The sequence below is a fragment of the Xiphophorus hellerii genome, chromosome 12, assembly GCF_003331165.1.
Source record: "Xiphophorus hellerii strain 12219 chromosome 12, Xiphophorus_hellerii-4.1, whole genome shotgun sequence".
Taxonomy (NCBI): Eukaryota; Metazoa; Chordata; class Actinopteri; order Cyprinodontiformes; family Poeciliidae; genus Xiphophorus; species Xiphophorus hellerii.
Window position 1 is genome coordinate 16,802,828 of NC_045683.1, and position 17,033 is coordinate 16,819,860.

At 40.0% G+C, this 17,033-nt stretch overlaps 2 protein-coding genes across 5 annotated transcripts in view; both read right to left on the reverse strand.

Annotated features, from left to right (window-relative positions):
* emid1 (EMI domain containing 1) overlaps positions 1 to 6,452 on the reverse strand; it is a 64,748-nt gene extending 58,296 nt beyond the window's left edge. For 3 of the 4 annotated variants that reach the window (XM_032578713.1, XM_032578714.1, XM_032578712.1), the window contains exon 1: positions 5,801 to 6,451. In XM_032578713.1, the coding sequence (XP_032434604.1) occupies positions 5,801 to 5,967 (167 nt within the window). In that variant the 5' untranslated portion in view covers positions 5,968 to 6,451. Of the gene's footprint in view, positions 1 to 5,800 lie in introns of all 4 variants that reach the window. The other variant, XR_004341213.1, reaches the window with a different exon arrangement.
* A 1,816-nt stretch (positions 6,453 to 8,268) lies between these two features.
* The window catches only part of dnah10 (dynein axonemal heavy chain 10), a 34,685-nt gene continuing 25,920 nt past the window's right edge, over positions 8,269 to 17,033 (reverse strand). The window contains exons 57-78 of the mRNA XM_032579416.1: positions 16,627 to 16,808; positions 16,281 to 16,417; positions 15,969 to 16,186; positions 15,569 to 15,790; positions 15,278 to 15,425; positions 14,073 to 14,352; positions 13,744 to 13,973; positions 13,389 to 13,662; positions 13,199 to 13,303; positions 12,948 to 13,102; positions 12,587 to 12,741; positions 11,831 to 12,014; positions 11,549 to 11,749; positions 10,883 to 11,092; positions 10,695 to 10,790; positions 10,440 to 10,611; positions 10,219 to 10,350; positions 9,859 to 10,070; positions 9,612 to 9,779; positions 9,141 to 9,321; positions 8,918 to 9,063; positions 8,269 to 8,824 (exon numbers count right to left, since the gene is read on the reverse strand). Of these exons, the coding sequence (XP_032435307.1) occupies positions 8,678 to 8,824; positions 8,918 to 9,063; positions 9,141 to 9,321; positions 9,612 to 9,779; positions 9,859 to 10,070; positions 10,219 to 10,350; positions 10,440 to 10,611; positions 10,695 to 10,790; positions 10,883 to 11,092; positions 11,549 to 11,749; positions 11,831 to 12,014; positions 12,587 to 12,741; positions 12,948 to 13,102; positions 13,199 to 13,303; positions 13,389 to 13,662; positions 13,744 to 13,973; positions 14,073 to 14,352; positions 15,278 to 15,425; positions 15,569 to 15,790; positions 15,969 to 16,186; positions 16,281 to 16,417; positions 16,627 to 16,808 (3,955 nt within the window). The 3' untranslated portion in view covers positions 8,269 to 8,677. The remainder of the gene's footprint in view (positions 8,825 to 8,917; positions 9,064 to 9,140; positions 9,322 to 9,611; positions 9,780 to 9,858; positions 10,071 to 10,218; positions 10,351 to 10,439; positions 10,612 to 10,694; positions 10,791 to 10,882; positions 11,093 to 11,548; positions 11,750 to 11,830; positions 12,015 to 12,586; positions 12,742 to 12,947; positions 13,103 to 13,198; positions 13,304 to 13,388; positions 13,663 to 13,743; positions 13,974 to 14,072; positions 14,353 to 15,277; positions 15,426 to 15,568; positions 15,791 to 15,968; positions 16,187 to 16,280; positions 16,418 to 16,626; positions 16,809 to 17,033) is intronic.

Below are 17,033 nucleotides of genomic sequence, written 5' to 3' on the forward strand. Positions count from 1 at the left end.
TAAGGAGCTCCTGCTCTTGAATTTAACATCATCACAACAACGTCTCTCCATTAAGTTGTTTACAATGTTCTTAGGACCATTACACTGAGAAGTAGCTTATGCAATAATCTCAGGTAATTGCTTAGTATTTGAGACTGACGCTAGTCTGGAGGAGCTGAGTGGGAGGGGGTGCTCTGATATTCGCTGCAGGATGATTGTTTTGCTGTACTAAGCTTCTTGTTCATCTCTGATCCATCAGACAACCACAGAGTCAGCCGAGTGTTTCTGTAGATGACAGGAGTCTGACTTGTGCTGAAAATCTGAAGTGTACAGCATGAAAAGGAATGATGAGAGTACAGTCCCCTGTGGTGCTCCTGCGCCACTGCAGCACCCTTAAATTCACTGGATAAATCAAAAAACACAGTCCTCACAGTGCTGCCCGCTTTGTCCAGATAACAGTGGGTTTGGTAAAGCAGGTTGTTTGATAAGAGTCTTCAATTCCAGCTCCACAGCAATAAGCAAACTGCAGGCTGTTCAGTTCAATTAATAAAAAACATTATTAATTGAACTGTGGTCACTGCAATTGCATCAACTGAATAAAGACATATCGCAAACTCACTTTCTCTTCTCCTGACAAGATGCTGAAAACTCCTGTAACAAGGAGCACAGGTGCTTGCTGCACTAAATCCTTCACTCTTAAATGGTTCATAGTCAACACCTTCCCCTTAGTGGAGGCACCCGGGTGTTATGAAGTGTGAAACCCACCAGCACCATGCTGTTTCACTGGCAAAACACCAAGTGGGCCCTCAGTGAGTATCAGGTCTCAAAGCACACATGGCACACTCTGAATGCTATAGGCCCTAGCTAAATAAATCATCCGCCGTCTCCGTCGCACGTAGCCACAGCCAAGAGTTAAGAAAGAAATGACAGCTTTGTCCCATCTGTTCCTCAGCGCTACAGACGGCAAGTGGTGGAGAAGACAAAACAAAAGAGAAATGAATTCTTATTTCTAATGTATGCAAATGCAGACAGGATGCAAAACAAAGAAAAAGCTTATAAGGTACACTGGAGCTAAAGAGCGTGCCCTCATTTCACCCAGACATGCTGCATGCTTACACTTACTCCTTACTATGCAAGGGGGAGAAAACCTGAGAGGAACAACTGCGATGTGAACCGAAATCGAAACGCAGATGATTCTCTGGTAGAAAAATATTCCCATCCAGACATCTATTCTCAACAGCAGGAGAAGACAAAAGAGGACTAACGCTAATACAGTGAGGAGAGAATTTTTCTAGATTTCTGTCATTGGAAAAAACTCAGGGGAGAAAAGAGGAGAAAAGACCGATGAAGCAAATGGCTAAAGGAAAGGAGAGGTCATTTTGTCCTAAAGGTCTCAAACTCCGACGGGAGCAAAGAAATGAAAAAAGACAATTACAAAGCAGCGCTGGTCCCATGGGAGACAGGGGGAGGCTTAAGATAAATGTGGTTCAACATAAAATGACAAAAAGACAAATAAAGAGTGCGAGTCAAGGTGAAATTAATGAGCTCTACATTCCTGGCGCTCTGAAAAAATAGACCTGACATTAGTTATATTCAGTCTTTATTTTTGGAGGAGTTAACAAATAAGTTAGTTCAGAATACTGTGTCCGTGTGCAGCATCATCAAAACAGCACAAACAGGTCCTCAAAGTCAGAGCTAAGTGACTCTTTCAGCAAAGACAAAGAAGAGTCATTTGTCTTTGTCTGTTTTGAGTTTTCTGATTTGGACACCTGAGCTTTCCTGTGTCTGTTAAGGGTTTGTGCGTTTTCTAGTGTTTTAAGAATGAGTGTAAAAAAAAAAAATAGGACTCAACTGACACAAACCATGGAGAGCTGTTCTTTAGAGGGTTTTTATCTTGGATATGGTGATCAGAGATTGAATTATAGCGATAGATCCCTAAGGGAAACCCAGACATCGCTCCACTTAGAAACACTCTGTTGCTCTTTCAGGGAAATCCCAAAGTGTTTCCAGGCCAAAGGGGATGGAGACTCCCTCCAGCAAGACTGTCCACTACCATCAGTGTGATGTTTCTAGTAAACCTCTAATAGGGAGGCATCCTGATTTGATGAATGAACCAGCTCAGCCGACTTATTTCAATGTAGAGCTCCACTCCAATATAACACTCGATGATGGAGCTTCTCATCTTATAAGTCCAACTGTCCTAGGAAGGAAGTCTACATCATGATCCACATATCATGACCAAAGAGTTTGTATTTTAGAGTTCTAGTTGAAGAAAATGTTTTGAAAGCCATGTATTGTTTTCTTTCAATTTCACAATTATGTTTTACATTATGTTGGTCTATCCCATAAAAATCCGGATAAAATACGTTTAAGTTTGTGGACGTCCCGTGACAGAGATTAAAAAAGTTTACATAGCATGAATACCATGCAAAAGTAAAATCCAAGCAATATTAACAATTTCAAACATGCCATGTACTTATTGCATGTACAAACTCCTCAGTTTGACAGTGAGTAGAGCATTCGTACGTCTATCAACCTCTAATTCTCACTTTATTTTTCCTCTATGGAAAACCTCAAGATAGGTTTCTTTAGGCTGGGATTATTTCTTTGAATGATAAAACACCTGAAGATGCTAATAAATATCACCCTTTGATGGTTCTGAGAGTCTGTTCGATCCAGGGGCATCAAACTCATTTTCATTTTGGGCCATATCCAGATCATGGATGTCCATAAAGGGCCGGTTGATGCAGAATGTATTGATAAAATCACCCATTAACAAACTGTTATTTCAATAAATGGCTGTCTCTGCATTCAGAAAGTAAAACAATATTGAAAATATTTTCACACCGACTTAATTTGGCTCTATACAAATAAAAACAGATTTGATTTGATTGATAGAGCAGTATTTCGGCACACATAAGTTATCTTGGCCAAATCTGGCCCACATAAAACGTTATAGTGGGCCAGATTTGGCCCCGGGGCCCCGAGTTTGACACGTGGTTTAATCCAATAAGTAGTCTGTCAGGAATGTAGCTAGCTCTCAGTGAAGCAGTAGATGTATTTAAGGTTATTTGAAAAGATAAAATCAAAGGCTGTCTTGTTTAAACCTGCAGTAACCTTCATTTCAATGAATAAGCAAGGCGAGGAATTAGATGCTCACAGAACATGATAAGTTCTCCAACCGTGTCAAACTTCCAGTACTAAAGATTTATCCACCCTAGTAGCATAGTGATGCTCTGAAGTATAATAATCACTGAAAAGGTTCCTACTGAGTGACATAACATGTCAGAAAATTACTCAAGATCAGTTTATCCCCTGGCTGCTGTGGACAAACATTGAGAAATTGTTTTTGGCTCCGGATGGGCTGGTTGACACCATTAACTGGTGTGTACACAGTAACACCAGACCAAACCGAGACGTCCTGCTCCTTTCATTTCGCTTCAGACTCTCTGACCTTTCTAAGGACAGCGGCTGACTCGGAACAGCAGCAGCTTTTTTCCTGCACACAAGCGCTGACATCTTCCCAAAACAAGCCCAGATGCTGTGGTGTCCCAGCGGCTTGTGTTTGGTAAACACGTCAACAAACATCTGGATGCGAGTGGCAAGGGGAGCGTAAGAGGCGAGGTGGTGGACGAATGGGAGTTGTGTTGTTAAGTTAGAAAGCAATATCCCACACAGCACCGTTCGACCCGCATCGCCTGAGAACGGCACAAATCGACTAATCCATCCACCTAAACTTACAGGGAGTCCAAGGAGAACATTAACCAGAGAAGCAGCCAAGAGGCCATAAGTAACTCAGGAGGAGCTGCAGAAATTCACAGCTCAGGTGGGAAAATCTGTTGACAAATCAAACTAAGCTTATTTGTTTGATTAATGTCAAACAAATAGTTTGACAGCTTAAACTATCAAATATTTTGATACTGTGCTTAAACAGATAGTTTAAGCACATTGTTGAAAGAAAGCCATAAAGGCAAGGCAACTTTATTTATATAGCACCTTTCAGCCAAAGACAATTCAAAGTGCTTGTACAAAGAAGTTAAAAACAACACACAACAAAATAAAAATAAACAAAATAAACATTAGAAAGTCCCACAGTGGCAATGCAGTTTGTTATCGTCAAGTAGGGAGGGAAAACAGACAAGTGGAAAGAAATACTCTGAATAAATTTGACAAAAATTGAGTTTTTTACTATTGCAAAACATTATGTGTGCGGGAAAAGATGACACTAGCCACACTGTATCTCTGTAGACAGATAGTGGTGGCAGAATGGTGTTGCGGGCCTGTTTATCTTCAGCAGAAACGAGAAATCTAGTCAAGGTTTATGAGACAATAGAAGAAGGTAAAATGCAGAGTAATAGCAGAAAAACCTTGTTACTGGCTGCAAAAGACTAGCGAGTAGTTTGAAGGTTCACCTACCAGCAGCACTAAACATATTGATCAGCTTAGAGCAAACAATGTCCATTTTTTGTACTAGTCCAGTCAAAGTTCAGGTCTAAAAATAATTGGCAAGACTTGGGGGGGGGGGGACCTTGAAACTGCTGTGCACAGACCCCCATCTATTCAATCTCACTGAGCTTCAGATAGTTTTGCTAAGAAGGAGAAGAGAAAATCTCAGCATCAAGATGTAGAAAACCGGTGAAATCTTAACAGAAATCACTCACGGAGGTAATTACAGCAAAATGTGACTCTGTAAAGTAGAACTATTTTGTAAAAAAAAAAACATATATTTTTGATGAAATTAAGATGAGACAGCAAAGAAGTGTATATGTGTGTCATTGTGTGGGTACAATTATTTCATCTTGAATGCGATCAAAGCAAAGGAGTTTATTGTAGATTTCAGAAGAAAAAGGGTTAAATAAAACCCTATTTCCATCATGGGAGAAGAAGCGACAATGGATGAGGAATATAAATGCCTCGGTGTTCACCTGGACAACAGACTGGACTGGAGCTGCAACAGTGAAGCCGTCTATAAGAGGAGACAGAGCAGACTGGAGGAAGCTAAGATCCTTCAAGGTTTGCAGAAAGATGCTGCAGATTGTCTATAAGTCTGTTGAGAGTATCATCTTTTCTGCTGTCATCTGCTGGGGAGATCTTTCCTGCCAACCGTCATTGCTGTCTACAATAACTCTGAAGAAATTTGAACTGATATGAGTTACAACATTTAATTCCCCTAGGGTAGCAATAAAGTATTTTTGAATTTGAAATTATAAGTATGTGGTACTTCATGTTGTTCTATCCCATCAAAAACCCAATACACTATAGTTATGTTTGTGGTTGCAATATGACAAAAATTTGAAAAAGTCCTTTGAATACTTATTTGTAGAAAATACATTTCCTCTCATCTTTGTACTGAACTCTTACACAGACCTAATCTGCCCTTTGAGTACAGAGGTGTTGCTCAGAAACACCTCTGTCAGCGAAACCCCTATAAGGCGATCAATCATTTTACAATATCATTTCCTTATTAAAATCAATAACCCCTTATTCTGGAGAACATGACCTTACAAAAGCTTTTATTTTGTGGACAAAGCTGAACCTCAAAATAAATTCTGACAGCAGAAGAAAGCAGATGATGGGGCTGATTTGACACAAGGGGCCAGAATGAGGATGAGACAGCTGAGGAATAAGAAAACCAACTGTCAGCAGCACAATGAACCGGTATGGATGGTTTTGAGAGTAAATCTACCAAGTCACGCAGTGAAGGAATCACGCACAAGGTTCAAAAATGGACGCCAATAATTTTATGTGTAAACAAGTAATTTTAAAATACTAAATACTGGTATAGTATAAATAAGTGATTATAAGATGGTGCGCTTCTTACTTTTTCTGGTAGACTGAGGTGTGAGTGGCTGCTTTCTGCGACCCGGCTGAATATCCTTTGTAAAGTCCAGTCTTCCAGGTCCCGTTAGCAAACATGGACATCCAGAGGATCAGCACCGTCCACAGCAAACTTTTCCTGAACAGCGCGTCTGGCTGGTGGGATCCCATCTTTTTCTGGGGATTTAAACTACGGACCGGGACAGTTTGCGATAACGAGTCCAACTCTTGGTCCAGTTAGGGATCAGTCCGGCCGGCGGGTCCAGCTCAGATGTGTCAAACTGAAGCAGGGCGGCAACGGAAGACAGGCAGCATAATCACTGAGTGGAAATGAGTAGAAAACTGTCCAACACTAATGCATCCGTAACGCAGTCGGATTTAACTCCCCTGAGACAAGAGGACTGGGTCGAACTGTGGCGGCGCTTGCGTCTGGAGCAGAGCTCAGATTTCCGCGGCTGAACCTTGAACACTGTTGTCCTCCCTTCTCCTCCGCCTGTCTGAGGTCCGATCCTGCAGCGGGCATGGAGCAGCTTTATAGTCTCCTGCGGTGTTTTAAAAGCTCAGCCTGCTGGGTCTTTCTCACTCTGCCCCGCACGGAGGACAATGCGCGCTCATGGCGACGCCACTTTAACGCACAGAATGAATTATGGGTACTGCTGCCTCTCAGGGTGGCTCCAAAATCAACAACTCTTTGGCACCACACACTCTAAAGCGTTTATACCACCGCCTTTTACGGTATCATATTAGAAAGTGATAAATATAATTTTCAATTATTACAAATTCTTGTCAAATAATCTTAATTCCTTTCCTTTTCTAAATTAACATAACAATAAGCTCTTTAACATTTTATTTCTGACCTGTTTGGCTCATAGCTTCTAGCCCTTTAGCGGTATAAAGGGTGAAGTTTGTTCACTAAACTCTGAGGTTCACGGGGCACCAAGATTTATCCCTAGATTAAAACTTAAGATGCCCTCTAAAGATAATAAGTTGTATTTTAATTTATTTAGGAATATCACAGAGAAGAAAACTGGATAAGAACGAAAATCCAACAAGTTTTAAAAGTCTATTTGTAAAAAACAAACAAAACAATAATATTAATAATAAATGTGTATTTTCAATTCACTTCACAAATATGTACAACTTTGTGTTGCCTATAAAATACATTTCTAATAAAACCCATTCAAGCGAAAAACGAAATTCAAAAAAGCTCAAGGAGTGTAAATAGTTTTGAAAGGAAGTGTGCATCTCTTTGAGTCAATTGGGGTTGGTTTTCTGTAAAAGCAGCCATTACCCGTAAGACAGTGGTCCACTCCAAACCAAACACCTGAAATGTAACCCAAAACTGGGACCTGTGGTATTTATCTGCCTGTGGTTCCTCTAAGCTGCACCAGCTGCAGAAGATACAGCCTGACTGCAATATGCCGCTGCTGCTGAATACTCAGCTGAAGTTGATAAAAATGTTCTTTCATATCTCACCACTAATACTACCACATTCAGCACCAGTGGAAATGCAGGGTTGATCATTAGTTAGACAGCATTTTGGCATCCTCTCTCCCATTTTTAGTGGCACCTTCTTCATTTTAAGGACACCAGGCAGTGATTCCAAGCACTGATTCCCAGATTGCTCTTTGTCTTTCTCCGTGGTCACTTTAGGAGAAGAAGTTCTACATCTTCCATTTTCCACCCTTTTGTTTTCTAAACTGAAAGAGCTGCATTGCCTATTGTCTTCATTGCGCTGAATTTACTCTAAATCTTCTCAGTCACATAAAGCTCCATTAACTACAAGGAAACATTTTCCATCCTCTTTTTCAACAGGGGAACACAATCCTTCCCCTCCTGTGTTTGGTCATAAACATGTGCTAATCTTCACTCTTTATGAGTGTCGTACTAGTTAAGGCCGAGGAGGGGCCTGTCTAACCTTTAACCTTTGCAATTCAGACGGGACCATATTAGACTACATAATAATGGTAATGAGATGCATTCTTGTGATCTCATGTGCGGGTCGGGGCTTTTGAGGATGCAGACCAAAGAAAACGTAATATTTTTATGGTAATGGTTGTCAGAGTTTCTTTCATTTGCATCTACCAATCAGAATTTAGTCTATGTAGAACATTCCTGACAAAAGCGGCATTGTCACAACAAAAGCTAAAGCCCTATGTTGCACATGTAATGGATCAAAAGTACTGCAGTTTTTCCTTTGTGTGTGCGTGTGTGACCTCACTGCTCAACTAACGGCCAAATCCTCTGGGGCTGTCTTGATTTTTCAGAGGTAACTTTACCTGCTTTGCTGCTGAGCTCAGCAGCCTCAATTGAGTGGAGCTGTCCCAGATCTGTACATGACAGTAAAATAACACACACAGCCCTGCCCATTTTGCAAAATAGAAAAAAACCCTGCTATATATACTTGAGTAAAAAGGAAACCTTTCCTCATAGCACCATAGTTGAGATTCTGCTATTGAAACAACAACTCTGTACAGTCAAAGTGCTTTATTAAAACATACACAACAATAAAATTACAAGATGCACCTGGACTGTTCACTAACATTTGTTTATTTGAAAACTAATTTCCATTTGTAGGATAAAAAACTGTCTGGTGACAGTATTGCTCAGGTAACATTAAACTGAAGTACTTATGAAACAAGCAGAGAGCAAACAGTGTTCTGTGCTGCCATCTAGCGGGAAAAAGATAAAGAACACATTTAAAATCTAAATTACTAAGGTGCACGTCAGCTAAACGTGTAAAAAATAGCTTGCAATAATGCAACTTCTCAACTACTCATAAAAAGCAGAAATCAGATATACCACAATAATCTAACCTTAACTAGATATTATCATGATAAACATGATAATAAGTTTTTCATCTCATTAAGGCTGAAGATCTTCAGTCAGTGTTGAGACACAAACACACTCCCTGCAGAACCCAATGGGAGAGGTGTAGCGTTGTAGACAGGTCTGCCTCAAATACTAACCCCACACCCATCGCATTCCTTCGCATGGATGTTGTGTACACTGGTGTCCTCATAGTATTCTGGGGTCCAAAACACAAGGAAATGACAGACACTAAGAAAAAAATATCCAAACCGTACAAAGTACATAAGTGTGTAGAGAGCTTTATCCACACCTGCAGTCTAAGGTGACATGTCTCAATGGGGATGATTCTGAGAATGGGCAGTTCAACAACCAAGTCTTTTGGTTTGCTCTTCATTAAGCAGTTATTCTCTATGTCCCAGTCTGCTCCCTCCAGATACAGTCCAGACACAAAGCAGCCTGAGACCACCGATGCAGTTAGTCTTTAAAATTACTCACTAGAAAAGCTGCAAAAGATTAATGTCTTGGCATATTACCTTTTCTGGGCCTGTCCATTATTTCATCCTCACTGCGGAACTGGGTCACTTCTGTGTACAACGTAGAAAGATCCAGTGGCCAGCCGTTTTTCCTGCAGGCAGCTTGAACCAGAGCGGTCAGATAAGACTCTGGGATGTGAAGTCCTGATAGCCACATAATTTTTGGTTCTCCATCATGTACCTGCCAGACACAAGATTCACACATCAGACACCAACATTTTAAGACATAATATAAAAATAAAAGGCTTTGCAAGGCTCTTCCAAAGTCCAAAGTTTAAAAAAAGCTCTGAAAAGCTAAGTAACCCCCAAAAAACCTTATAGCCTAACAAATGTACTGAAGTCACAGCAAGTACTGCACATAACCCTAAACAGTGAAACAAATATGTAAAACCCCAAAATATAGAGTTAGCTTTTAACTATCAATGCACACGTTAAAAAAATCAGTTATCAGGTTATTTGACCATTTCTTACCCAATAGTAATACAGTTCGTAGCGTCTCTTGAAGTGGATCATCCAGTTCCCGAGGGATTTTAGAGTCTCAGGTGCCAGTTTCTTCCAGATGCCTGGAATGTGGCCATTAAAAAGGGCCCGAGCCACTTCATCCAACTCACTGCTCATTCCCACCTCACCAGCCAAGGCCTGGGGGAAACAAGGCATCTGAAATGATCTAGAGGTGGACTAAAGGGAAGACACAATAAATGCATGGCCCCATCCTCACCCTTTGCAACTCAGCCAAAGACAGCTGCATGCGAACCACCAGCTTGTTGAAGCGCTCTATTTCCTGAAGCAGAACCACAGTAGTTGGGGAAATGTCTGTGCCAAACTTCTTACGAATTACGTCCATGTCAAACAGCTCGGGAAGTTTGTTCTGGATGTCCTGGGCCACCTGACTTATTTGCTCTTCCCTTGTAATACTTCCACTAGATTCGCCTTATGAGGAATGAGGAAAAAGTATATGAAGGCTAAACCAACAATCATCACTTTCTCAGTTATTTTACAGTTTACCAGTTTTCATTGGAAGAGTATACTACAACAAAATGTTACAGTAAGAATCCAGTAGAGAAACACCAAATTATACCTGACTGAGGTTGAAGGTCTATCAGGTGAGACCACAGCTCTTTAACAGCCAGAGTGTAATATCCTATCTCTGCGTTGGAATGAAGACCCATCACCTCTGGTGTGTTTGCCAGTGGCATGTTCTCAATCTCATCTGCAACACATGCCAGGTTAAAGCTGCGAGTGCAAGAATATAATAAAATATTTTCTGTCTTACAAAAGAGTGCTTAGGCAGGAGCTGACCAACATATATTGTCTTTGTGCCAGTTGGTGGGATTTTATATTCTACATCTTTGTTTTTGAAGAAGTAGAACTGCCGGAAGGTATAGAAGAGGAAATCTCCAAGATACTCATCCATGTAGACAGTCAAGATCCTGCGGTCAAAGCTATCTATTACGCGCCCACCGTACATCACCTAATGAGACATTGTACATATAATACTTACAGCAACAATAAAAGGACATGTCATGAAAGCAAGCGCTAACAGTGTTGCCTAACCTCGCCAATAAGATATTTCAGACTACCCCAGGGGATGTTGATGTCTCTTTGGGTGAATGCTTTAGTCAGGTAAGTGTTCAGGATCTCCATGCACACCTGTTAAGCAGTTATACTGATTCAGCTACTCAAAGGTTAAAAGTGCATGTTAGTGTGCCAGTCAAAAAAACAGTTAGTCTTGCACCACTTACAAAGAAATCTGAATCGCTGAAGTCATAGGACACATTCCAGCCAATCTTTCCGTACTTTCGCCTCTCTTGAACCACAGCATGGAAGAAGGCCAGCACATACACCAAGCTTTTGAACACAGGGTGATCGCATGCCGACAAGCTGTCGTGTGAGATTTTGGAGTATGTTGCTCTCATGTTCAGCTTGAGACCGTTGGGAGGCTCTGTCACAACCTACAAGCAATGTCAAAGGTCATTTATATTTCTTGAAATTATTTGTTTCAAAATGTCTGTGAATATGATCTTGTTTGCTAAATACTCTACTTTAATAATAATAAAATTTTATTTGAAAGCATGTGGAGTTCTTTTCTGGTTTTCAAATATATTGCGCTTGGAATCTAAGGTTGCTTCTCATATGATCGTTGGATAAGTTAGAATTTTTTTTCCCCAAAAGATAGTGTAATAGTCTATTGAACTATTACAGATGTCGTCCATTCAATATGAGGGAGATTGAGCTATTTTGCAAAAAAAGAATGAGGAAAATTTCCAGTCTTTCAATGTACAACTGTAGTAGAGACATATGTACCTCACGAAACCTGCAGCTAAATGCAGCTAAAAGGGGTTCATGTTCATGAATGCTGAATAGAAATGCACACTACACATTTCAGAAGGCTAGGGAATGTGCTTCACCTTCAGAGAATTTTGCAGGATGCCAATAGGGAAATCCTTAATGGGGTTGGTTGTGATCCACAAGCGGAAGTTGGGGTTGGGCTTGGTGATTCGCTCTAAAGCCTTCTCCAGCTCTTTCAGCCACTTCACCAACAGATGGCAGTTCTGCAGCATCAACCACTGACCACGAGTAGCCGCCTTGTCCAACAGATCTAGTGCCACCTTCATGATAGGGTCAAAAACCAAAACTTCTTTTAAGTGACGTACTATTAACAAGTACACAACAAAGAGAATGTCCATTACCTTGTCTTGTCCTTGTCCCATAGCGAGAAACTTGAACTTGCTGCCTCCAAAGCCTGAAGATTCTGCCAGTTTCATCAGGTCACTGGCCGGGTCAGAGCCGGGGCTCAAGATAAAAACGATGGGAGAGGAAGCTGTGCTGTGTTCGTAAATTGAGGCAAAGCTGATCACTGGGGGCTGCACATATCTAAGCAAAAACACAGAGTCAAGGTTATGAAATTTAATATGGATATCTAATAGTTAGCACCTGTACACTAAATAATATACTTTGGTGATTTTAGCTTTATGGCTCAGTGACATAACATTAATAAATATAATCCCTCCCAAGTGAAATTCATCATTCTGCACAACTATAAAAGGTATTATTTTTTACGAATAGTGAATTTTACAAACACTATTCTTTGGTAAAAATGTCAAACATTTATTGTCATCGACAAAAAGAACAAATTTTACATAAAAGCTAAAATGTATCCATATACCCCTACTAATATTGGATTAAATGTATATGCGTCTATATATTTGGGCCTCTATGCATAATTTTGACCTTTGTGGATTGGAGAAAATTCCCATTAAATTCAAACTTGTGTGCCTACTTAATATTTTTGAAAGTCATCAAACTTGAATGCAGTTAAATTATTTCACGATGAGGTTAACGGTACAAATGCACCATGAATAGTGACAAGCTAGCAGGACATTCACGCTGCTGATGAGTGGATCGGCGCTGTGTTTCCATTTACAGCATAACTGAAAGAGTCTCACTTCTCGCCCATGACCTCAGTGACGTAGTCGGTCACACCTCTGAAGACTCTGTCAACACGGAAGCAGCGCAGCAAGAGCAGCTTCTGAAAGGCCGAGAGGTTCTTTTTATATTTCATGGGAAATGGGGCCTGTTCTGGGGCATCCAAGTCATACCACTGAGAGAGGAAAAAAAAAAACATAATGATGATAAAATTCATTAGTTACACTCAATGCAATCTGCTGGGATTGAACTGAAATGACTTTTTTTGTAAAGTGCCTTGAGACAACATTTGTTGTGAATTGGAGCTATATAAATAAAATTGAATACAGTTTACTTAATCTGATCACACTGATGTCACGCTGATGTTATCAGGTAACTCACTGATTTCCACTCAGTGGAATTGCTCTCGATGTCGTCAGTCAGAGAGTCGAACTGGTCAGGAAAGAGCTCTGAGAGTTTCACCACATCCTCCCAGCCCTGGTCAGGAAGCCAGTCACATGGCTTCTTTTTAGAGCTTTTTTCCAGAGATAGGTTACCTTTATGCATTTGATAGGGAAAAGAAAAAGAAGTGCTTTGAGGACTGAGTGTGTTCAAAGATATTAATTACTTTGACGTCTTTATAAATAGGTCACCTTTTATAAGAAATTCAAGCTCCTCTTGGGGTGCCCTTTCATCTGCCTGTTCAATCTTGATTGTCATATTGAATGAAAAGAGCAACTTGTGTCTCTCAAACAGCCCTGCCGATATTTAAAGGATGAGAAAATATACAAATTAAAATATACACCTTAAGAACGCAACATTATTCCAACTCATGTCTTTTACCTGTACAGCCATAGTTATAAACATTGTATGTCAGAGTATTGATGATGTTCTCGAGTCGTTTGAGAAGGGAAGAGTCAGGCCGAGCTTTCCGTAGCGACATGTCAAATACCTTCAGGTAGGAAGCTAGTGAATATTGGTACATGCTGTTGACCAGAGCCATGTCTGTCAGTACGAAGAACAGGATGGCGCCACGCTTTGCTGCAGGCCTGTATCCATCTCTGAGTTTATCAATGTCCACCGATGTCTTCTGTGCCAACTTGAGTTTCTCGAACACCTGGCAATAAGAGATTTAACGATAAACAATAGTGCTGTATTCTTGAATGATTTAACTGTAGCAAACCCCGCCAGAGCTAACCTCGGTGGATTTCAGCTTCGTTTCCTCAAGAGTCTCAACAAGCTCTGTGTTATCCAACATGTTGCCCGTAGATGTGGCTAGCTCTCTAAGCAAGGAATCTCCAAGATTTTTCAGCAGCTTCTTATTGTCGCTTGTCTCTTGGATCAATCGCTCACGCTGTTCCTCCAGTTCCCTCTTCTCAAAGCCCATGATGACGCTCAGGAGCTGGTCTTCCAGACCTTTAAGTGTCACTGTGTGAAATATTAACACATTTAGATTTTCAAAGTCAATCCACTTAGTGCCTGCTAACATACAGATGACAACCCCAGTTATCATAGTGTGGGTCATACCTGTGTAGTTAATGACAATGGCTTTTCCAAACACCGCTGGAGAATATTTGGGATTAGACAATTTGGTGTTGAGATAAAGTTTAAAGTTGGGATCATAATGCACCTCCTTGTCACCCAGCATTATAATCTGTCGGCCCTCGGCTCCTTTCACATTTTTCTCCAAAACATTGTCAATTACTGGATCGATATACTCATCTACATCTTGGAAAAGGAAGGGAGAACCATATTTAATGGCCATCTCCAGCTGTTTCAAAAAGTCCGGATCATTGAAAGATGAGATCTGGGGGAAAAGATGTTCACAGACGTTAGGAGTAAACCTTAAGCTATCAAGTCATTATTTCAAGTAAAAAAAAAAAAATGTTTGGAAGTTTCTTATAAAAGTATTTTAAAAATGCTGAATCAACTTTACTTTTTGTCTTAGAGTTAAGTCTTTCTGACTCACTCATTGTTGTGTTGGGTTTTTTTTTATTTCTAGAAAAAGGTTTTTTTGAACAGTGCTGAAAGTCAAGTGACAAAAAGGAAAACTTTTCCAGGGAAGGTTATTTTTTCTAATGCTTCATTTTCTACTTTCAAAAGTAGAAAGTTCTAATGTTACCTCAGAGGCAAGAAAAATAAATAAACAAATTCTCCTTTTTGATTGTCTTATTATGTTTTGATAAATTTGTGTGTAATATCCTATCAGAAAGGTTTTGGTTGAAAGAGAATAAATGTATATCTAAATTGGTCAAGGGAATAAATCATTGAGGGTTAAAATGCACGTAGCATTTTTACTTATTGTCTTAGTTACTGACTGTCTGGATAAAGCTATGATGTAGAAATTTTATAGAATTTAACTATACCCGATGCTAAGAACAGCAAAATGGAAAATTTGCAACTCAAATGACCTTTCTTGAGACAAAAATGTGATCTAGTAAGGGGCATTAGCCTTGTGAAGATCCATCGCATCTTCTCAAATCCTTTAAAAAAGTAATATATAAATGAACCTTTTCATTTATAAAATTGTTGCATTCACGATAAAGCACAAAGAAAACTGAGTGGACTAAAAAAAAAAACATATACAACTGCTCTCTTCTGTGACAGCAGATATAAAAACATGAGTGATAAATAAAAGAAGCTTCCCATTTTAGTTTTTTTTCCTATGCGACTGCAAAAATGGAGAAAATTTATATGAAAATTTTGTTGGTATTTTGCACGTAACATCTTACCTTGAGATTGTTGCTTTCCTCCTTCTTTCTAACCCAGTTGTATGCTTGCTGCTGAGGATCGATGCACAAGGCAAATCGACTTCCTCTTGTTGTCAGGATTCCATTCTGCACAGACAGCTCATCAGGAGGCAAACCCTCAGAGCCCCATCTGTTGCATAAGTTCAGTAGGCACAGTTAGTTTTGATCACCACTGAGTTCAAAAAAACTAATTGATCTATACAAAAATTTTCTGTTGACAAGGTTTAAATTGTCTTGTCCACAGTGGATTATATTTCTTATTTTATCTCCCACCTGCTGATCTCTGTTTCATCAGTAAGAAGGCTTTCCACTTTGAAAGGCTGACTCAAGGGGATGCCTCTCTCCTGCACATCTTGAACCCATATTTGATACACCATTTCATTCCTGAAGTCCCAGCTAAAGGCCCCCTCATAGCACAGGAAAGCGGCACACACCAGGCAGTCCCCAAGGAGGCGCACACGCCTCTGCTTCAACTCGTCCAAATCTGTGTTCCACCTAAAGTCCGTAAAAAAGGGTCAAACAGGTATTCAGTTATAAAAACATATTCTATATTCAGAAAATATAGCACATATGAGAACAACAAAAAGTTAGGGTCCATTTAAGCTAATATCCTTCGACTCTGGCATGTGAATGGAAGTGTTTTTGGACAATTGTATTTCTTGTATAACTGAACCTTTCATTTTCCGAGCTGAGTCCAGAGATGAGTTTGTCAGCGGCTATAAGCCTTCTCTCCATGACTTCAGCCTCTTCTTGCAGCTTCTGCTTTTCCAGGATAGCGGCTTCGTACTTCTCTTTAAGACCTTGCAACTCTGTCTGGATATCTGTAAGTTCTTTTTGAATGCGCTCCAGTTCCTTCTTGCTCTGAAAAAAGTCCTTTTCTAGGCGTGCCACCTAAAAAACAATTTAAAAAAACCATGATGTATTTTTGATTCCAACTGTTTTTTATGCAGTACAGCAAAAGGGGAACAATGAATTACTGAATTACTTTATCTCTCTTGGGTTTAATTTCCTTGGCGACATCACAGTAGCCCACGATTGCTTCCACAAACTTGAGCATCCCTGAGCCAGCTTTACTGATGGCTTGCATTTCCTCCAAACTTGTCTGTAGGTTCTTTAGGAAGCCTGGTCGGGTTGAATCATATAACAATTTACAGTTAAATGTGGATTGCTGTCAAGACATAAGCAAAGCGTTATTTGCTGCTGATGTTGTGTGTTATGTCTTTGCTTTAATGTCTACGTGGACCATGTGTTGATGACTCAATCAATAAACGTCATTGTTGGTTTAGTCGCATTGTAAAGCAGGTTTCCCACATGTCAAGAAGCCATCTTACCTTTGACTGTCCTGACCTGGGGATTAGCTATGGCATCACAATCCATCTCCATTAAGGAGCGAAGGAAGTTGGCTTCAGACATCATCCCCCTAGCTGACTGCCAGCTGATTTCCTTGTAGCCACGTAGCACCAGAATGCACTCACAAACCACTTGCACTTGTTTAGGTGGCTTAGCAAAAGACCTAAATTAAGTACCAGTGAGAAAGAGATAGTCAACAGAAGAGGACTGTTTATGAAATAATTAAAATATTGTTTCTGATGATTAAAATCTGTCAAATACTTCAGCCCATCCACACAATTTTTTTTAGGCTATCGTCTTGTTTTCCAGTTCTGTGTTTTATCTTAAGTTGTAGCTGGTTATATTGGCTAATTTTAGCATCCGACAATTTTTATCATTATTACAAATA